This window comes from Myxine glutinosa, chromosome 2 (assembly GCF_964187855.1).
Source record: "Myxine glutinosa chromosome 2, kmMyxGlut1.1, whole genome shotgun sequence".
Lineage (NCBI taxonomy): Eukaryota > Metazoa > Chordata > Myxini > Myxiniformes > Myxinidae > Myxine > Myxine glutinosa.
In genome coordinates, this window is record NC_136262.1 from 52,276,601 (window position 1) to 52,300,194 (window position 23,594).

The window sequence follows — 23,594 nt, forward strand, 5'->3', positions numbered from 1 at the left end:
TACCATTACCGATATCTTTGGATCTTGTTGATCTCCTTCTTCCTTCGCTCTTATCCTTCTTTCATTCCTGCCCCTCACCTACCCATTTGTAATGTGTATTTGTGTTTTTCTATGCCTGTTCCCCTTTAATCTTCTTGCAATCTGTAAACCCATTGTACTATGTTGCTTTGTTCCTCCATGACCCTTGACTTACAATTAAAATAACCTTTTCAAAGCATGTTACCAAATCACATTGGGATTGGAAAGGTGAGTTATCATCATCACGTGATGTACGAATCATGTGATAAAACCATTTTTCCTTCAATGACTTATCCCTCAACTCGACCACACTTTCCACCCCACTGCCATCAAATCAACCACGCAGTTATAATTTATCAGCAACATTTTCCCAAAAAATAAAAGAGTTTACTCTTTTTAATTTACTGTGATTCTCCATGGGAAACTGGAGTGCAGTGGAACATCCTCTCTCGCAATGATAACACTGGGCAACAACAAATTTGCTACTGAGGTTAAAGTACATGTTTTAGATGAATTAGAGGGTGCTGATTTCGAATTTGAAATCAGAATTAACCCAGTTTGTAAGGATCTTTAGTGACAGAAAAAATTGAAAATCCAATATCACGTATTTTGAATGTTCTTTTTAATATGGTATATACCTCAATATTATAATAATATTATAATGTTATATTTTAATACAGTCAGACCCCGCTAATCGTGGGGGACACATCTCTGCAAAATCCGCAAAGAGCAAAACACCTGAATAGTGGGGCATTGCTTCAATGCAAAAAGGGGGTATGGGTTCCCGAGTCGCCAAAATCCGCGAATAGTGAGGAACAAACCGTGAACAGCGAGGCCAAATCCGCGAATGTTGATGCAAATCCAGAGAATGTCGACGATAATCTGCAAAGGTCAATGAAAGTCCCGGAAATGGTGAGACAAACGCACGAATATCGGCGATAATCCGCGAAGGTCGATGAAAGTCACGGAAATGGCAAGACAAAATCCAAGAAGGTCGACGAAAATGCACGAAGGTCGATGAAAATCCACAAAGGTCGATGAAAATCCCACGAATGTATGCCACAGCATTGTTTCAATGGGAAAAAGGGGATACGTTATAGGTTCCCGGCAGTTCCTGATTCACAGAGGAGATTTTTTAAAAGTTTAAAATGTTTTCGACCGCAAATGCACATGATTACAGTTTCACAAAAAATGCTTACAAATAAATAAATAAAACAACACCAGGTACAGTACCATTTCCAATTTATTGAAGGAATGCGCTTACAGTTTATTAAAAGTGCTTAACCATACCGTACCATGAAAGTAAAAAAAACACAACACCATCATGTGCCGTTTAAAATTTTTATTTTACAAACACACGCAACTTTCAGATGATGATAATGATGATGATGGTGATGAATTAAAATCCCATGAATTCCTCAAACTCTGAGGATGAACCAAATGATAGTCCTGCAATGTCGTGCTCTGAGGGAGAGGCAGGACAGGCAGGAGAGGCAGCAGTTTAGGGTGTTGGCGAGGATGCTGGTGAGGACACTGAGTGGGCAGCAGGTGAGGAGGGTGATGGTGGTGTTGAGGTGGAGGGAGCAGGTTGAAAGAAATGGGTAATGGAGAGCTGCCTGACACATTGCTGCAAGTTTTGATGCAGCTCTTTGTAGGGGAGAAGCAAATCATCCAAGCCCCTCTTGAACTTGAGGTACCTCTCCATGACTGGGTCAGCATCTTCCAACTTGTCGATAAGTGCCTGCATACCAAGCAGCAACTCCCCCAGGAACTGGACTGTGAGGTTAGACCTCGGCACCTCTTCCTCATCACTGCCTGCCTTATCCTCCTCGGAAACCGTTATAATGGCCTCCAACTTCTCCTCAGTGAGGTTGTCGCCATGTGAGGAAATGAGATCCTCCAACTCCTCAGGTTGCATGTCATCCAATCCTTCCCCTCCCAACTTGCCAAACCGCGCTACACGAAGCACGTTACCTACACAGATCTATCTGGCTCTACATATCACTACCCTACCGACATAACACAGCCCCCTCCCCCCCCCCCCCACCCCCCCCGGAACAGTAGCTCCTGTAAGGTTCACTGCAGGCGCTACCATTCCAGTCTTAACACTTACTGTCTCACACTTAATTAACCTATGAAATAAATCAGGAGGGCTGTGGGAAGTGAGTCGGACTTCCTACCTCTACTCCTTAACATCTAATCCCCTTAACAGTCATGCAAATATGTACAATGATTTCAATTCGTCGTTCCTGCGGAGGGAGGAAACAAACAACACACCAAAATCTACCTTAACTACAAAACTTAACAAACTCACAAAATTCACAACTCTACTAAACATCTGTACATACCCCAGTCTACAGACCGCGTCCCCCGGTGGATGGATTTTAGGATTTTAGGATTTTAGATTTTTTATTTTAGATTTTAGATTTATTTTAGATTTTAGATTTTAGGATTTTAGGATCCCATTTTAGGATTTCTGTGTGGAAAAAGCTAAGATTGAGTAATTTTTCATCTTTTTTTTGTTTTGTTCCACTGCAATCAAAAGAAATACATTTATCGATACCAAAATATTTTTTAATTTCAACTATTTCCTGGAAGAAATGGTGCATTATTTGAAAAAAGTGCAACAACAACATGCATTTTAAGACCATTTTCCCTGCGAGAGCGGGGGTTAGCCCAGTTATTTGCCCAGTTAGCCCAGTTATTTGCCCAGTTAGCCCAGTTATTTGAAAAAAGTGCAAGGGTGCCAATATTTTTGGTCGTGACTGTACGTCTCTCCTAGATTATGTGGAATGTAAAGCTCTTGAAATTATTGTAATCTAGCAATGAGAACAAAGCACAAGGTCTGTTGCTTTCACATCACAGGCAAGTCTGTGTTCTCTGTCTCCTTTTGCCTCTTCTCCAATATTGCTCCCTCTGCTTTCTAAGTCATCTGACAGACACTCCCCATCTACTCCAGCATGCACACGTTCTTCCAATAACCCCCTCCTTGTTAAACTGTCAAAATGCAGGCACACTGCCATCCTCCACAATGGTTGAAAAGTGACAGTCTAAACTTTGCATCATGCACTTGTCAGGATAATCACAAGAATACGGCAAGTCAAAGATCAAAGCAATTTGTGGTTAAACACGGTTACTCATTTTCTTACATCAGATGTCGATTTAGTAATGTTCAAGTGCATGATACCTGTGAGAAGAGCGCATTAGAAAACTCAAGCTCCACAATGCTGCAGTTGCATAAAAACAAGCAGTATGGTACTACAAATTATTTTTGTGTCCATAAAATGCCATTTTCTGTGTGCATAAATTTTTTGCCTCCAGCACACGCAAATGTACTACGCCTAGTGCTCTGGCCACAATTCAAAAGCAATTGGCACAATAGTTTTCTCCACATCCTGGATCATTCAGCAAATGTTCAATTGCAGAATCGCAATTTTTCGCTAGCATTTTGGTTCGGTTTTTGCTCCCCATTTGAAACCTACTACCTATGGACTCTCCACCTATACAGGTGATAAGATTGTTCCCTGCGGTACATGTGACGTCACGGTGGGCTACGATAACCATGAGTTTCACCTACCCCTGATCGTCATTCCTGGAAAGGGCCCTTCCTTACTCGACAGTAACTGGTTGAGCATAATTCAACTGAAGTGGAAAAGCATTCATCAACTCCGGGCAGCCAACGTTTCTCCTACCGCAGCATACACACTCAAAAATGTGCTGGATACGTACCCGGATGTCTTCAAGGATGAGCTTGGAACCTTGAAAGGACATAGGGCTAAACTCAGTGTTGACCGGGATGCCAATCCTATATTTTGCAGAGCACGCCCAGACCCTTTCGCCCTGCGGGAGCGGATTGACAAGGAACTGGATCATCTTGAAAATCTGGGCACCATCGAGCAAATCCAGTATGCCGAATGGGCGGCGCCCATCGTTCCGGTCATAAAATCGGACCAGTCCATCCGCATATGTGGAGATTATAAAATGACCGTGAACAAGTGTTCTTCATTGGATAAATATCCAATCCCGAGGATCGAAGACCGCTATGCTCGTCTCACGGGAGGCAAGACATTTACGAAACTCGATCTCAAATCCGCCTATCTACAGCTCCGCTTGGACGAGATTTCGAAACAGTATCTTACCATCAACACGCATTGTGGGTTGTACAGGTACCACCGACTCAGTTTTGGAGTGAAATCTTCACCTGGAATTTATCAGCATGTCATGGACAGTTTGTTTGCCGCCGAACGAAACGTCGTTTGTTACCAGGATGATATTCTGGTTACTGGTCGTACGGATGCGGAACATCTACAAAACCTGGATAGAGTTCTGTAGAAGATTTCGGACTCCGGCCTACGTTTGCGTCGAGACAAGTGCAAGTTTATGGTGCCATCAGTCACGTACCTGGGCCATACGATTGATGCCGAGGGTCTACACCCGACAGATGAGAAAGTCCGAGCTATCAAGGATGCTCCGGCTCCATGAGACGTAACCGAATTGAAGTCATACCTCGGTTTGCTTCAGTTCTATGGTCGTTACATCCCGAATGTGACCGAAGATTTGGGCCCCCTTTATCGGCTTTTGAGGAAAGGAGTCTCCTGGAGCTGGGGGTCCACTGAACAATCAGCATTCCAGACCTCTAAGGATCTGCTCAAATCGTCCATTGTTCTCGTTCATTTTGATCCAGAGAAGGATCTTGTGCTGACATGCGATGCCTGTCGGTATGGAGTGGGGAGTGTATTATCACACGTGATGCCTGATGGTACGGAAAGACCTGTTGCATTTGCATCCAGAACGTTGTCCCCGGCAGAGAAGAACTATTCCCAACTTGACAAGGAAGGATTGGGAATCGCTTTCGGCGTCAGCAAATTTCGCCAGTACCTTCTTGGACATCATTTCACGATTCGCACTGATCACAAGCCGCTGATCAGTCTGTTTGGTCCAACGGAGGCGGCATCTGACACACTACCGCCCAGGATCATCCGCTGGTCCCTGTTTCTCGCTGCTTATGACTACACCATATGTTATAAGCCAGTTCGTCTATCACAAATGCAGATGCCATGAGTCGGTTACCCCTTCCAGAATCCGTTGATGATTCGCCTACACCAGGATCCATTATCGCACTGATGGATCATCTGGAAGATTGTGCTGTCGATTCCGGCCAGATCCGCACTCATACTCTACGAGACCCCGTTCTGTCCAGAACTGTCCAGGCTGTACAGCTTGGATGGCATTTGCTACCTGAGGGTGACCCAGCTTTTGCGGCTTTTAAAGCACGTAAAAACGAACTCAGCGTGGAAAATGGTTGCCTACTCTGGGGATGTCGTGTCGTGATCCCAGAAAATCTGCGTTCCAGGGTTCCAGGATCTGTGGGGATGAAATCCATGACTGTCACCCCGGGATTGTGAAGATGAAGTCACTCGCCAGAAACTATGTGTGGTGGCCGAATCTTGATGCTGATATCGGACATCATGTTCGACATTGTTACCCCTGTCAGAGCACCCGGAATACACCTGCGAAAGCGCCACTGCATCCCTGGGAATGGCCCAGCGAACCGTGGCATCGCCTACATCTCGATTATGCCGGGCCTATCAACGGCAGCATGATTCTAATAATTATGGACGCGCACACAAAATGGATTGATGCCTATGTGACGCGTGGTACTACGTCAGCCATTGTCATCGAAAGACTCAGACGCTGTTTCGCCACTCATGGTCTGCCAAAGATGATCGTGAGTGATAACGGTTCGTGTTTTTCCAGTTCCGAGTTTGCCGAGTTCACACGTCGGAACGGCATCAAACATAAGTTTGTCAGCCCACATCACCAGGCTTCAAATGGCTTGGCCGAACGATCCGTGGGAATCATCAAATCCGGATTATAGAAACTTCAGGAGGGAACCCTGGAAACAAAGCTGTCTCATCTCCTGTTCAAATACCGCATCACGCCACAATCAACAACCGGTGGAGCTCCGTCTGAGTTATTGATGAAACGACACTTGAGATCGACAGTTGACAATCTCAAACCAGACATATCATCAAATGTTTATCAGAGCCAGCTTAATCAAAAGCTGGTGCACGATAAGTCGTCCAACAGTCGCTGTATCAACATTGGAGATCCAGTGTTTGCCCGAAATTTTGGTGCAGGTGCGACGTGGCTACCGGTGGACATCATCGAGAAGCCAGGTCCACTGTCCTGCGTGATTCGCCTGCAGGACGGCCGTGAAATTCGTCGACATCAGGACCACATAACCTACCGTCACTGTGAGTCGATAGAGCCTGCAGCTTCGTCACAGTCAGAACAACAGTTCGACCCGCCACTGCCGGAGATCGTCGTGGCCGCTCCAGCCAGCTTGGATGCCCCGAAAACCTCTGCGAATGATACCCCCTTCGTGGAGCCCAAAGGGATCACCTCGGACTCTGTATCCACTGGTACGACGCTCAATGCGTGAGAGAAAAGCACCCGACCCGTTGAATCTTTGAACATGCTCTATTTTCACGTTGACATATGTTCTATTTTCACGTTGACACATGTTCTATTTTCACGTTGACATGTTCTATTTTCACGTTGACACATGTTCAATTTTCACATTGACACATGTTCTATTTTCACGTTGACACATGTTCTATTTTCACGATGACACACATTCTATTTTCACGGTGACACGTTCTATTTTCACGGTGACACATGTTCTATTTTCACGTTGACACATGTTCTATTTTCACGATGACACACATTATATTTTCACGGTGACACATTCTATTTTCACGGTGACACATGTTCTATTTTCACATTGACATGTTCTATTTTCACGTTGACACATGTTCTATTTTCACGTTGACATGTTCTATTTTCACGTTGACACATGTTCTATTTTCACGTTGACACATGTTCTATTTTCACGATGACACATGTTCTATTTTCACGATGACACACATTATATTTTCACGGTGACACGTTCTATTTTCACGGTGACACATGTTCTATTTTCACGTTGACACATATTCTATTTTCACGTATTTTCATTATTCTCATAATCGTTTGCACACATATTTTCACATGTTTTGGAAATGTTGCTTTTGAAATGTCAATTTTGGAAGTCCAGCACGTATTGCTCTTGGTAATTTTGGACTTAAAGGGGAGGATGTCATGTATGAAGCTGCAAATATTCACCGTTGTATCCCTACACCGTTGTATCCCTACACCGTGACCGAGGGTTTATTTCCGTTTTTCCGGAAGTTACGGCCCAGCTCGGATGGCGTTGGAGTGAATCGGGCCTGTATCTGGAGAGTCAATAAACGTGTGCTACAATCGATCGTAGTCTGTCGAGATACCTTACAGGTGTGGTCAGCTGTACATCTTTCTGGATAGGCTGGATAATTTTGTGAGTGGTAAATACCACTTATGTTATGACTGCGTGATAGCAGCGCGAGACCACTTGCTTAACCAGCTGTTAATTTTCGAGAGATTTTACATCTCCAAGGCAGCTTTTGGTGGACAATGCAGTTCTCAGATCGGAGTATAATACTCCGTGAGTTGATCGCTCAAAATGTGGCGAGAAATGGACCTCCGTCGGAACAATCTGGGGCATAAGTGTAATTGGGAAATTTCTCAAGTTTCAGTCCTGCTGAATTCGACGGTGCAGTGCCACACACGATATTCCATTGCAAAAGGGGTTAAAAGGGCCAATTCACAATCAGGCCCTTCTTTGAACCTCAAACACCAGAGTTTCAACACGGGACAAAATTTCACATGTTTTACTCACCACACACAGCAGTTGTTCCCCTGATATTTCAGAACTGCTGAATTCAATGGGGCAGTTCCACATGGGATATTTAATTGTGAAAGGGGTCAAAAGGGCCAACTTCCGATCAGGCCCTTCTTTCAAACCACAAAGTGAAGGAGTTTCACACAGGAGAAAATTTCACGTTTACCCACCACGGAAGTTGTTGTCTGATGTTTGAGACTTGCTGAATGCAATGTTGTGGTCCCCATCTTAATGTATGGCTACATGGGGCACACTATATGATATCTAGGTATATATTGTTGCACATGATACAATATATAGGTCAGGGGTTCTCAACCTATTGCACCTCAAGGCTCATTTGAGTATATGTCAAAAAGGTCATGGCCCACATCAGAAATAATGATAACTTTAAAAATCAGAGTGCTCTGAACTTAGTTATATGTTAGTAATCATACAAATTATTTTGGTGGTTTACTCTTCCATCTTATATCCTACTAGCTTAAGTAACCGGCGTTGCCCGGGCAAATTCCAAGGAAGGGAGAGGAAGGTGGAAGGGGGAAGGCGAGGGGTGTAGGGTGAGGGGAGAGGAGAGGGAAGGGAGATATATCCTGTATATACAGTGTCCATAGAAAGTCGACACCGCCTTTCAAATTTTTCACCTTTTGTTGCCTCATAGCCTGGAATTAAATTGCATTAAACTAGACTTTTTCCACCTTTATTTACACATTGTAACCCACAACTTCCCTATCTATATTATAATAGCCGTAGATGATTCTGTCTGTCTGTCTGTCTGTCTGTCTGTTGGGCGTCTGTCCGGGGTGTGGCTTACTCGGTTTGCAGAGTAGCTCCACCCATCGCTCCACCCATTCTGGGAGAGCCTTCGCTTCATATAAACAAATATCCACCATTTTATTAACTCGCATAGCTTTGAGGCCTGTTTTGTAGGCCCGTGGTGTCTTGCTCTCTCTCCCAGTTTTATTTCAAATCAAATTCGATATATCATTTCATTTTTCACAGTCGCTAACATAGTTTTAGACTCGGTTGAAAAAAAACGGGAAGAAAATCCGATGAAAGTTGCCGTTTATAGAACAAAATGAATTCTCAAGGGCCTGTAATATAACTTCAAGGCCATTGAGTCTCTCTCACGCCTTTATCTCCAATCTAACTCACCATATGATTTCATTTTTATCGATGGTTTTGGACTCGGTGTCAGCAATAATTGAGAACATTCCACACACGTGGGAAAATGCAGAGATATATTTTTTAAAATCGCGTCATGGTGTATCATACACCGCCCAACATGACACCGACGGCAACGTGTCGATACATATTTAAAATTCGCTTTTGCTTTTCCGTTAAGATATATTACTTTTTCGTTTGATGACAGTCGTCACAAAAACGTCAACAATGATGCCGACATATATTTCTTCGTTTTTATTTCATTCAACATTATTAGCCGGAAGTAAAATATGTTTCAGGAAATTACCGAGAGATATTTCTTCGTTTTTTAAATTAGTTATGTGCGCATACACTTTAAATAGGTTTATTTGAAATCTTTAATTTTCCACAATATAATTTACTTGCCATTTATCATTTGATGATTACGAGACAAATTCCTCTTGAGGATCGTGACAATTCATGCGCTGCGTGGAAACTTCTATTTCCAAAATGAATGAGACGATCGATGAAGAACGCAGACTGGAACAGGATGCAGCAAGAAAACGAATGAGACGGGCGAACGAGTCCATCGACGAACGTCAATGCAAACTTGCGGGGTCACCCTTGGGAATCCCACGGGCATGGATGTGTGTGACATATCGACATATTGAGTTAGATGCTGCACATTCATTTTTACAAAATGGTTACTGGCAAGTCATCAGATCCAGAAATGGTGTAATGAACACAATTTATTTACGCGCAAGCACGAAAGCAAGACGGGCCGATTTCCGATTCCGACGGGCCGACGGGTGAGACGGGCCGATTTGGAGCAAGAAAAAGAACGAGACGGGAGAAAAACGAGAGAAACGAGAGAGGGAAAGCCGATTGGAGAGGCGAGTGAGGAGCGATTGGAGAGGCGAGTGAGGAGCGATTGGAGAGGCGAGTGAGGAGCGATTGGAGAAGCGAGTGAGGAGTGATTGGAGGGGAGTGTGAGGCACGATTGGAGAGGAGTGTGAGGCACAATTGGAGAGGAGTGTGAGGCACGATTGGAGAGGAGTGTGAGGCACGATTGGAGAGGCGTGTGAGGCGCGATTGGAGAGGTGTGTGAGGCACGATTGGAGAAGAGTGTGAGGCGCGATTGGAGAGGAGTGTGAGGCGCGATTGGAGAGGAGTGTGAGGCGCGATTGGAGAGGAGTGTGAGGAGCGATTGGAGAGGAGTGTGAGGCGCGATTGGAGAGGAGTGATTGGAGGGGAGTGTGAGGCGCGATTGGAGAGGAGTGTGAGGCGCGATTGGAGAGGCGTGTGAGGGATTGGAGAGGAGAGGAGTGTGAGGGATTGGAGAGGTGAGGGATTGGAGATGAGAGGAATGTGAGGGATTGGAGAGGAGAGGAGTGCTAGGTGGAGAGAGGAGAGTGTCAGGTGGAGAGAGGAGAGTGTCAGGTGGAGAGGAGTGAGGGGTCACATCTTATGTGAAATAAATAAATTGTGTTCATCACACCATTTCTGGATCTGATGACTTGCCAGTAACCATTTTGTAAAAATGAATGTGCAGCATCTAACTCAATATGTCGAAATGTCACACACATCCATGCCCGTGGGATTCCCACGGGTGACCCCGCTAGTGAAAAATAATTCAACAAATTTCAGAAAATTAAGTAAAAATGCAAAATTGTATACTATTAAAAAGTGGTAAAATATGCCTTCCACTTCTTCATGATTGTTTTGACTGTCCTCCAAGGGATATTCAAATGCCTTTGAAATATTTTATACCCATCCCCTGATCTGTGCGTTTCCAAAACTTTATCCTAGAGGTCTTTTGAAAGCTCCTGGGTGCTCATGGTTAAGTCTTTGCTGTGCAATGCACTAGCAAATGCAGGGGAAACATACAGGAACAGCTGATTTTATTTAGAAATAATCAGAATCACTACAATTGAACACAGTGGAGGCCAATCAAGTTGGTGTGTTATTTCAAAGGTGATTGGTTACACCTGAGATAATTTACAAAAAATGAAATGCACTTATTCACACAAGGTCATAACGGAATTGAACAATAGAACAACTCAGCTCACGGCCTGGAATGACCTTCGACCAATTGACAATTAAGAATGATACACACCCAATGATGACTTGCTCAGTGTACAGAATGGCTTTGACATGCTCAATTTCTGCAGCAAATTGTAAGATGAACAGATGGCCAAATCTCTATTCATCAGAGTGTTGCTGAGGGCAATCCTGTAACGAGTGGGACTAAGAGTCTCACCATGTGTGGGACTCTTCCAGTCTTTTGGTGGATTTTATTTTTATGTGATATTTCCCACCACAAAGCCTACAGGGCCACTCGAGGTGGGGGCTACACAAAGAAAACAAAAGCAGAATAACCACCCCTTGGATTGAAACAAGACAAATATGGAAAGTTGTCTCTTCACAGAACAAGGGCTGGAGGGGTAAACTAGTCTGCTTTGAGACCACAGGGCCTCGACCCCCATTATGTGGTAGTCAAAGATCTATCCTCAGAAGTCTTGACTTACATATCCAGAAAAGGCTGTGTGCAGCTGCTCCATCTCAAAGGTGAATTTGAATGCAGGATGGGGTGCGTCGAGATGTGCAAGGAACTAGTTGCACGGCAACAAATCAAACAAAAAAAAAGTAAATCGCAAACATTGTGTTCATAAAAACACACACGAAGTATGACGTTGGTGCATAAACTTTGAAAGGCACGCTTCTTGCGGATATTGATGAAGAAGTTAGCAAGTGCCAGACCGAGGGAGGTTCCTATCACAACATCGTCCAATTGTGCTTGCATGTTGTCATCAAAGCTGAACTTAACTCCACACATTGCTATGTTCATGCGTTCCACAAAGCCAAATTCAGGAAATAACGGCGGTTGGAGATTGCTATGGTATCGTGATTCTGCACAGATATCGATGTCTTCGTTGAGTGGAAGGTTTGTGACTAGGCCTGACATGTGCAGACACCACAGTCCTGACGTCACTGTCTAGCTCCAATTCACGCGTTGTTTTTGATGAATTGATTGAGTGGTGAAAGCGCAGTCAGAAGAACTGGTTGCAGTACTTCACTTAATCACTGAATCAATTGATGTTGTGCAGAGTACGTCATTGATAGGATCTGACGTAACAGATCATCTTCCATGTGTATTTTCGGTAGACTGTATTCATACTGGGGTGCTTAGAGTCATGTGTGTGCTCAGAGTCATGTGTGTGCTCAGAGTCATGTGTGTGCTCAGTCATGTGTGTGGATCCTCTCAATTGATCAAATTGTAACAGGAGCGTTTGCACAATTGTAACAGCTATGGAGTGTGTTTAACACAACTTGCATAAATGTAGAGCGGCTGTAGTTTGCATCCAAGCGCTGCTGTGCGATTGTACCTACTGAACACCTTCACCGATTTGTTTGAATTTTGATCAATCCTTCACATCCTCGTATGTCGTTGTTCACATCGTCATGCTTATTCAGAACAAATACACTAACACAAGGATATATAAGTATATCGTAAACAAAAACAAAAAGATTAAACACATATACATGTCCTGCCTGCTTCAGAACATCACTTCCCGGACACAGCAGTGATCTCACAAGATCAAATTAAGAGTTGCCACAGTGAGGGAACCTCCATATGGATGCTTTCAACCACTCAAGCCATTTCAAATCAATTAATGGGAACATCAACGACGAAAGGTAAAACCGATAAATCATTATCATTTGTATTTCTCCTCCTTTTCCATTGATATGGGTGAGGTAAATATAATTATTTACCTCAAATATCACAGATAAATACCACCACGCCCAATGGGAACACTGCAGTAGATCGCGACACAGAGGAGACTCTTTGGTCTGATTGATGACACTTTCATGTAATGTGCATTATTATTTGAGATTGTGACAAGTATTCTTAAATATCAACTTTGTTGCACTTTGTCTTGTCAATGTCAAAAATCCCTTCACACCAAACTTGATGATTCATCAACAATCGATTGACACCATTTGAATAAGTGAAGAAAAGCTTACCCTTGGTCCATCATCATGTTGAATGAATATATGAATGATTGTTTTAAGGCCATTTTCCCCGCTAGAGCGGGGGTTGGCCTTGCGGGCCCCATGACAATCATGGTTCCCTGTTTGAGGCAATGTTTTTATGGCCGGATGCCCGTCCTGACGCCAACCCTTAGTCGCCTCTTACGATGCGCAGGGATACGGTGTACCTATTCTAAACCGGGGTACACACCGGGATCATTCATCCCAGCAAGCTGGTACTCAATTTGCCGACCTCGGAAGGATGACAGGCTGAGTCAACCCCCCTGGCGTTAATTCAGTGATCATTGTGGTGGCAAGAATAACCATAGAACGTGACAGTCAGGCAGCTGGCCAGGGAAATTCAATCCATCCTGTAGCACTCAACTTCACCAAAGGTGGTACTATTCAAACCAACAGCAATTGCGTAAAAAGTATACCCCATCATTTTCCTTGAGGCCGAAGGAACCGGAAACATGCATAAACCTGGAGGTACAACATTTTACCTGTGTACCAAATTTGGTCCAAATCCATCCAGATGTGTAAGTGTATATGTAACATACAGACACAGACAGATCGATATTTCCAGTTATAGATAAATTTTTTCTTGAGACAATCTTTGCTGTTATTCACTCGTGGCCAAAAATATTGGCACCCTTGCACTTTTTTCAAATAATGCACCATTTCTTCCAGGAAATTGTTCAAATTAATAAATATTTTGATATCCACATATGGATTTCTTTCGTTTGCAGTGGAACAAAACAAAAAAAGGTTTAAAAATTACTAAATCTTATTCCTCACAGAAATACTAAAATGGCCCAGACAATATTATTGGCACCTCCTTGAAGTTGTAAGAAATAATTAGATTTCAAGCAGGTGATTCTCGTTTACTTTCGGAATTGAACTCACCTGTGGTGAGTTGCAGGAGCTTTAAATATAAAAATCACTCATTCAACCAGTTTGAATGGAGAAAAGGAGTCATTCTGCTGTTTTGTGTCACTGTGTGTACCGCAATGAGCATGGAGAAAATAAAGAAAACCAGAGAATTGTCTGAGGAGGTCAGACACAAGTTTGTAGCCAAGCATGGACAATCTCAAGGCTACAAGTCCATCTCCAGAGACCTTGATGTGCCTGTGTACACTGTACGCAATGTTATCAGGAAGTTTAAGGCCCATGGCACTGTAGCTAACCTCCCTGGACGTGGTCGCAAGAGAAAACTTGATCGAAGATTGCAGCGAAGGATTGTTTGAATGGTGGAGAAAGCACCTCAATCAACTGCCAAACACATTCAAGCTGATGTTCAGACACAAGGTACAGCAGTTTCAAATCGCACCATCCGTCGCCAACTCAATGAAAGGGGGTTCTATGGTAGGAGACCCAGGATGACCCCACTGCTGTGAGGGAGACATAAGAAAGCCCGACTGGAGTTTCCAAAACACACCTGAACATGCCAAAATCCTTCTGGGAGAATGTGATGTAGACAGATGAGACCAAGTTAGAGCTTTTTGGAAAGGCACATCATCTCTATGTTTATAGAAAACAATATGAAGCCTTCAAAGAAAAGAACACCTTCCCTACAGTCAAACATGGAGGAGGTTCAGTGATGTTTTGGCATTGCTGTGCTGCCTCTGGAACTGGATGCATTGAATGTGTGCATGGCATCATGAAATCAGGAGATTACCAAGGCATTTTGGAGTGCAATGTTCAACCCAGTGACAGAAAGCCGGGTCTCCGTCGAAGGTCATGGGTTTTGCAGGAGGACAATGACCCCAAACACTTCAGAAAGCACCCAGGAATGGTTCAAGACAAAACGCTGGACTGTTCTGAAGTGGCCAGCAATGAGTCCACATCTAAATCCCATTGATCACCTGTGAGGAGATCTGAAAACAGCAGTTGGGACCGGCACCCTTCAAATCTGGGAGAACTGGAGCAGTTTGCACAAGAAGAGTGGGCCCAACTGCCAGTAGAGAGGTGTAGAAAGCTCATTCATGGCTATACAACGCCCTTGACTGCAGTTATTTTGTCCAAAGGCTGTGATACCAAATATTAAGTCGAGGGTGTCAATAATTTTGTCAATGCCATTTCTTTTTATTTTCTGATTTAAAAGGATACATTCTATTCAGTTCTGAATCAAAAACAAAGATTCTGTAATATTAACAGGGAAATAAAGAATTGTGGAGGACAAATACTTTTGTCAATTTCAACTTATTTTTTAGAGAAAATTGTGAGTTACTTGAAAAAAGTGCAAGGGTGCCAATATTTTTGGCCACGACTGCATGTCTCGTTGAAATATACATAATTGTTGTTGGTTTGGTGCCTTTTTTATTCGCCTTTTGAAGTCATTATGTCCATATATCCCATAAGCCTGTTTGTTGTATCGCCTTGTATCCCTCCGAATCTCGCACCATTTTGTGTCATCTCCGTCATCACACGCGCGCCAAGCACAAAAGTTCTCAATCTTCACGAATCACAAAAGTTGTCCTGCTCGAATCACGAACCTCAACCTCTGCTGCCAAAGCCTGATCTAATTCCCCTTTTAATTTCCTGGCCCAGTTGAATAAGTCTTTTAGGGCTACGTTTTAAATACCAAACTCTCGCGTTCCGGCTCTATAAACAATCCATCTGTCAACTCAGTCTCCTGCTATGGTTTGCTTTTATTTTTACTCTCTAGATACCATGGTTTTTTTTACCTTAATAGTGGGTTATCCGGTACCCCTTCTGCTTTACCCCTGGCCTGAATGGTCGTTATCATGTGCAGTGTGTCCTGCACGCATGCCACATCCCCGATGCTTCACCGATACACATGTCAAATCTTCCACAAAGTCATGTCTGCCATCCCTTGGCTCCGCCAGTCCAGCCCACATGTTATTACTCATACAGCCTTTATGTCTGCCTTTACGTCTGTCCATCCCGTATACATTTTTAACACCGGAGGTGGATGGAGGTTATATGTTTTCACCCCTGTCTGTTCCTTTGTTTGTTTGTGAACAAGATATCTCAAAAAGTTGTGGATGGATTCGGACGGAATTTGGCAGAGAGGTAGTGTATGTGACAAGGACGAAGTGATTAGATTTTGGTGAGGATCTGGATTCGGTTAATAGAATTTTTAAAATGATGCTTCACCATTGGGAGATAGGGCCAAAAACGATAAATAGCAGGAAATCTCAAAAAGTGGTGGATGGATTTGGACGGAATTTGGCAGAGAGGTAGTGTCAGTGACAAGGATGAAGTGATTAGCTTTTGATGAAGATCCGGATTCGGATCCGGCTACTAGAATTTAAAAAATGATTCTTCACCATTGGGAGATAGGGCCAAAAACGATACGTAGCAGGATATCTCAAAGTTGTGGACGGATTCGACCGAAACTTGGTGGACAGATTGTGTGTGTGACAAGGACTAATAGATTCGATTTTGTTGAAGATCTGAATGTGGATTCCGATACGATAATTATTTAATTTTCAATAGATTCCTGACGATTGAGTTCGGGCGAAAAGCGCTATATTTAACATGATATTAAAAAAAGTTATGGACGAGTTATGACTAAACTTGGCAGACGAGTTGGTGAGGTGATAAGAACAAGCTGATTCGATTTTGGTTCAGGTCCGAATCCGGCCTATCAGTGGGATACAGAACAAACTGTTCAGCCTGGCACAGTGGCACAGGTATTCTGTCCACAGAGTGCCATTCTAGTTTCCTCCATGCCAGCCTGCCCCACGCACTTAGCCCTTCTCCTCCTTTGTTTCCGCCAGTCCCGCATCCAGCCTGGTCATCCATTCCTTTTACTCTTGTTTCAGTATTAACCGCCCAAGAATTACCTTTAATTGTTCCATTAAACCCTCATGGTCATGCCCGTTTTGATTGGACACACTCGAAATTGGAATGTACGCCATTAACTGTTGTGATGTCACACGTCAGGAAATGATAGTTTTCCCATTTAAATAATATATATTTTAAATAGTGACGTTAAATTCCACACATATTCTTTATCTAAACGTATCGAAATGTGTAAACAAAAAAAATCTATCTTTGTCATTAAGGCCCTTCTGATTATGGGCCTGGCACCAAAATGACATTGGAGCCATTGTGAATCCAGTCCTGATCGTACATCTTTCGATAACATGTCTCATACTAAACAAGGTTTATTAAATAACGTCCATGTTTCTTGTCCCATCCTAGTGAGGAACAAGTTCATTTTCCTCTTGCCAACAATGCCAATGGCCGTCACAAATGTGTTTCCCGATCCGCATTGTTATTGAAACACTCCACTGGAAAAATGCAGCAATGCTGGCAAATATCCCGCAGATTACTGAGTTTGTTGAGAAGCTCTTCACCACAATGTTGTTTAATGGAGAGGCAATGCAGCAAACAAATTCCAGTATAATTATGAAGAAGAAGATGCAACATTGTCAGTGGGCAGGTATCTCTGCCAGTCCCTTTATTGCCCACGTGCAGAGTACAATACCGTAAATTCCCCATTTATGTGCAAATACCAAATCCCAATGTAAAAATCTCGAACTTTCCCATAAACTCAACTGAAAGGTGCAATGTTTATCTTTAAGAAATCATTTGTAATGGTTTATAGCAAGTACCAAAAAGCAGTCTATCTTTCAAACATGCAGACCTGTAGATTTAGTGAAAAAGAAATCAAGGGATTTAGTATTTCTGCAAATGCATAAAGTTCAAAAATGTTACAAATAAGTTTGAGAATTGTCCCTTCGAAATAAACCACCACAAATTGTCCCAGTTGCTAATGGTATGGGGTCACCTGGAATCAGGAGGTGGAGGAGGAGAAAGAGGAACCTTTTTGGTCATTCAACTATCAACTCATTTGGAGAGAAAGAATGAAAATCTTAATTGCTGGAAGTTTGGAGAAGGTTATCTTTTCGACACTTAATAAAACACTTAATAAAACTTAGACAATGCAATATTACTCGACTTTATCAAGGCCAGTGTGAGTTAGTGTGGGTGGACAATTCCAATTGAAGGTTTATCGACTAAGTGTTGATAAAGGTGTGGTAATCGCCATGCAATGGATGCGAAGTAAAGCCGATGTTTCCCACATCAACACTTCCTCTGTGGAAGAGTGTTATGATGGTGGAAAGGGGAATTGTAACTATTGTTGAGCTGGCTGAAAGTTTGAAGGGGCTCAGTCAGATCAGGAATGAAGGATCAAAAGGTGATTGCATCGGTGATGAGGGATTAAGAGTTACGGGAGGTGATTCGTGAACGAAGGGTTGTTTTGGGGTTGAGGAGAAGAATAACGAGTCACTTCCTTGTGCACCAGGTACTGAATGTTCATTGACATACACTGACATGCATTGTACAGAATTATTGTTATGCGAAACAGACATTCCTGGTTCCAGTCTGCAAAGTCAGGTTTGATGATAGAAAGGTTCTGGTGGAAACAAGTTCCAGGTCTAAGGCTAGATTGGTTCTTATATAATAATTCATTGTTGAAGTCAGTTCATAAATTTCACCCTCACATAATTCCTGTTATCTCACATAATCCGTGACAGGAGAAGCCGAAGCAGCATTCGAAACTTCTAACTTTCTTCTGTAGAAGCCTGGAAAAAAAAAACTATTTTAGACTTGATACTGGAGATATACCAACAGCTACTCGATCAGGGAAACAAAAACAAAACATCTGAACATGCCTATTGAGCATTAACCTTGTGGAATGGGGGTTTTCACTTCAACAATCATCACATTTCCCATTTATTTATTTTGCAGGAATTGTTTTTCCTTCCATCATTTTTGTGGGAAGCTGTTTTGAGTTTGCCGACACACATATTATACAATAATAATGTTATAGTTGAGGTCAAATGTATATAAAATGATGAACAATTAAACTGTCATGTACCCAGCTTCCGTTGCTTTTTTGAAGAATCTCCATTTCTGCCATTTGTCATGTTTCACCTGCAACCTCTAAAAAATCTCCATAATCACTTCCTGCCATGTAATCTCTGGGTTCGTCTCTGTTGTTACTCCCACACCCCACCGGAGAGTAACTTTGGCCCATAAGCTTGGCTCAGAATTAATCCTGGACATGTGCGAATCCAATGTAAGAATATTCTCTGGAGGTTCAAAAAGGGTCGTGTCATGTGGAACTGGGTTGTCAAGGTCTCTCACTCTGTCACTGCAAATATTCTTTCAAGCAGCTTTTTCAATTTCATTTCAACTACGATGTTTGTTCACCCCATGACATTTTTATTGTTGTCTTTTAAAGCTTCCAGACACAGACCAAGGCAGTACCAACATTACGAGCTAGAAAGTTATCACCCCGCTCATTATAATTAATCACCACCTGTTCTGAAAACCTGCCAACCTCCCCAGTAATCTAGCCATAGGGTTAGCATCATGTCTCTGGAACTTGCATGTTATAATTACATCATCAACTTGAACTTTCTAATAACTCGCAGGAGAACACAAAAACTTCCATTTAGTTGTGTTTTTGTGTAGAAACTACATTTGGAAAACCGTTTTAGGACATTAGATGTGTTTTGTACCATTTCCAATAAACATACTCACAAGAATACATGTAATCCTCATCGTAATCACCTGAATTACAACGAGTGAAATCTTCACAAACATCTGGTAATGTTTCGGCATTCCCACATCAACGAGTCACATAAAATCAACTTACAACAGCAAAAGTGGATCATCTCTGAACAAAGTAACTACTTACACTCTTATGATCAGCCTGTGAACGTTTATATTGTTGCAAGATTTCTTCAGCCACGGTTTTCACAGCCTCATTGATTTTGGTTTGGCCTGATTCAGATAAACAGTAATGAATCACTAATCGGCCTTTGTCATTACCGATGTTCTTTTCACGCAATGGCTCCTGGGTGGATGTCTGCTCATTGTCATCTGTTGTAATCACGATAGTGCCTACAAGTGAAATGTGCCATAAAATGAAGAACAGTCAATAATGTGGGTCAAATCATCACATTCAAAATGAGAAAGAACTGCTCCCAATCCCCTACACCCTCGTTTAGTCCAACTTTGCACATTGCGTAACATGAACGACAGTTCAAACAAACGTCATATCAACAATTCGATAAAAAGAGGCTGGTCGGAGCCAGAAGGTCAATTTTCTGACCAGTATCTTTCCCAATGGAAAAGGTTTGCACTTTTTCAAAATAACAAAAACACTCAATGTCAAATGAGCCTTGAGGCTGCACACCTAGATCCAGGGGTATATTGTTTACCAGAAGAAATGCAACTTCCAGGCTTACTTTGTTCATGACAAATGGGTTATTAATGTCACCTAACCTTTAAATATAGTTTTCATCATGAATAAACTCAACATATCACTGTGAGGATTTGCACATGCCGAGACTTTGTCAATGACCTCAATGTGTTTGAGATGAAACTCCACTTGCGACTAAGCTGAATTAGCAAAGGAGATTTGGGTCTGTTTCAGATACTCATCAAAATGATCACTTTTAAGGTGATCTGCAACTTATAAGGTGATCACTTTTAAGGTGATCTGCAACTTATAAGGTGATCACTTTTAAGGTGATCTGCAACTTATAAGGTGATCACTTTTAAGGTGATCTGCAACTTATAAGGTGATCACTTTTAAGGTGATCTGCAACTTATAAGGTGATCACTTTTAAGGTGATCTGCAACTTATAAGGTGATCACTTTTAAGGTGATCTGAAACTTATAAGCTGCAATGTTTAGAACACTTGAGGGTGCTCCATCAATAATTTTCCTCCAATTTTCCAGCCCTGTACAACACCAATTTCAAACTTACCAGAAATCCAGTACATATTTTAAATATAATAAATATGAATTCCCTTATCAGGAACTTCAATGAAGGATGAGGCCATGGGACCCATTAAGCCTGTACAATAATTGTTTAGTTCGTGTTATATCCGCTTTAAATGCTGAACATCAAGCAAGGGAGCAGTATGTACCATTTTCAAATTCTTTGGTAGGATTCGGCCGAGGTTTAAACCGCCGACATCACGTCTTATTATAATAGAGCAAACGTATCTGATGATGTTTGTATGTTTATTTGTGACCAAAAAGTCTTCTTCTTCTTCAGATAAAATTACCACCCAAAATACAGTCCGTCAACTCTTAATTATGTACTGTTGGAATATACCTTTTGACCATTTAGACTGCCGAGACCCCTCAGACCTTTGACGACCCTTTAAGTCCCCGAAGACCCTTAATACCACCAAAGCCCCTGAAGACCCCAAATACCCTAAAAGACCGCAAAGATCCAAAATACCACGAAAACCCAAAAGAACCTTAAAGACCTTGAATACCCAAAATACCCTCCCTTAAAGACCCAAAGGACCCAAAATACCCAGAAGACCCAAAACACACAAAATACCTGAAAGACCCCAAAAACCCAAAATACCCCAAAGATCCTTAAACACTCAGAGGAACCAAAAGACTCTGAAGACCCAAAAGCCCCTGAAGACCCAAAAGCCCGTGAAGACCCAAAACACCCCGAAGACCCAAAACACCCGAAACATCCTGAAGACCCAAAACATCCTGAAGACCCAAAACATCCTGAAGACCCAAAACACCCTTAAGACCCAAAACACCCTGAAGACCCAAAACACCCTGAAGACCCAAAACACCCTGAAGACCCAAAACACCCTGAAGACCCAAAACACCCTGAAGACCATTAAAGACCCCAAAGATCCAAAAGACCCTTAAAGACTCCAAAGAAACAAAATACCACAAAGACCCTTAAAGACCCAGAGGACCCAAAAGACCCCGAATACCCAAAATACCTTGAAGACCCAAAAGTCCTTGAAGACCCAATTTTGGCCGCTCTAATCCCCACATAAATTCTCACCACCACAAACCCCCAACCACCATTCCCACCATCCCTCACACCCTGAGAAAGTAGAAATGGTCAAAGATGCCTACACCTCTGAAATGACGTGTGGTGAGGCGTGCGGAGCGTGCCGAGTCACGCTAGTACTCAGAATGGACCCTTTAACCATTGCGCTACCTATTGTTATTAATTTTCAATAAACTAGAAAGAATGTTTCTTCAATATCTCTTCCAGCATTTTAAGAAAGGTTTCTGGTTCTTTGCCTAGGTTGTGATGTGTGTAAAACTGCAAAGAATCTGCAGAGAGAAAAAGATAACAAGCAATAAAGACTCATAAATCCATTCATTTCAAAGTCAGTCATGGTTTAAAATATCATTTCCTTGCCCTGATTTTGCCAAAATCATTCAGGTTATACGAAGATCGTCCCAAAAAAATTTGTACCCCAACTACATATTTTGCTTGCTCCATTGACAAATAATTAATGCAATCTCATTCTACATAATTACCCTCGCCAGAGGAGAGGGTATTGCATTTGAGTCTGTTTGTTTGTTTGTTTGTCTGTTTGTCTGTTTGTCCACACAGAATAAATATGATTTTCTCTGCAACCGTTGGTCCGATTGACAGGAAATGTTCACCATAGGTGCAACTCCACCTGTAGAATTTTTTTTTATAATTATGACGTCATATGTCACGTGGTTCGGCCGCCATCTTTGAAAATTCGAAAAAAAATTGCACCTCCACATCTCAGAAAGCGCTGAATAGAAAAAATTGAGACATGGCTCATTGTAAAGAACTCTCCATGGGGAATAAAATATGTTCATGATGATGTCATAGGTGCATCCATTATGACGTCATAATTCGATAAGTACAAAACTTCATCCAATCAAGATGAAATTTATTGAGCGCCATGTCGACATAAACTGGTGGAGAAAAAAAAATTATGATTACGTCATTGCTCACGTGGTTCGGCCACCATCTTTGAAAAACCGAAAAACTTTGCACCTCTATATCTCTGAAAGCACTGAATAGTTAAATTTGAGACATGGCTCATTGTAAAGAACTCTCCATGGGGAATAAAATATGTTAATGATGATGTCATAGGTGCATCCATGATGACGTCATAATTCGACAAGTACAAAACTTCATCCGATGAAGATAATTTCTTGAGCATAATCTAGGAATAAATTAGTTTCGAAAAAAATAATGATGACGTCATCGGTCACGTGGTTCGGCCGCCATATTTGTTTTTACATAAAAACCTTAAAAACCACTGAAAATACATCCTGGCGAGGGTTTGCAATCTCTGATTGCTCTTTTTCTTGTTTTACTATTCAATGCACTTTGTCCAACAATCAATCAACTCTTTCATCCCAAGATGGAAACCTTCCTTCTGAAACATTCCAAACACAGTGGATGTGATTCTCCAAAAAAAAAAGGATTATCCCTATCGTTAAAGACTTCACAGGTGTGGACAATAAAGTGTTCAGAATAATTGTACAATTTTCTTGGTATATTTAAAATGCATTTTTCATCTGCATCACCATAAGGGTTTTGAAGTATATCTTGTGACCACCTACTTAGTACTAGATAGATGACATTATGTATTTGAATTCCTAAAAAGGTGTATAGTCTGAAAAAATTGAGGTTTACCTTTGCCACCAAAGGTTAAATATTCACCCCCATCTGTTCGTCTATATGTTTGTCGAAGACAGACATCTCAACAAGTTGTGTACAGATTCTGACGAAACTTGGTGGAGAGGTTGCATGCATGACAACAATGAATCAATTTGGATTTGGTGAAGACTACTTTTACATAAATCAGAAGGATATTAGTCGATAATG

The 23,594-nt window shown here is 42.1% G+C and overlaps 1 protein-coding gene across 7 annotated transcripts in view; it reads right to left on the reverse strand.

Annotated features, from left to right (window-relative positions):
- Positions 1-23,594, reverse strand: part of LOC137421804 (uncharacterized) — a 342,299-nt gene that overhangs the window by 189,663 nt on the left and 129,042 nt on the right. For 4 of the 7 annotated variants that reach the window (XM_078773279.1, XM_078773277.1, XM_078773278.1 and 1 more), the window contains exons 12-13: positions 19,632-19,837; positions 17,350-18,510 (exon numbers count right to left, since the gene is read on the reverse strand). The exons of 2 other annotated variants lie outside the window; for them this stretch is intronic. In XM_078773279.1, the coding sequence (XP_078629405.1) occupies positions 18,490-18,510; positions 19,632-19,837 (227 nt within the window). In that variant the 3' untranslated portion in view covers positions 17,350-18,489. Of the gene's footprint in view, positions 1-17,349; positions 18,511-19,631; positions 19,838-23,594 lie in introns of those variants that run through there. One more of the 7 variants, XM_078773276.1, reaches the window with a different exon arrangement.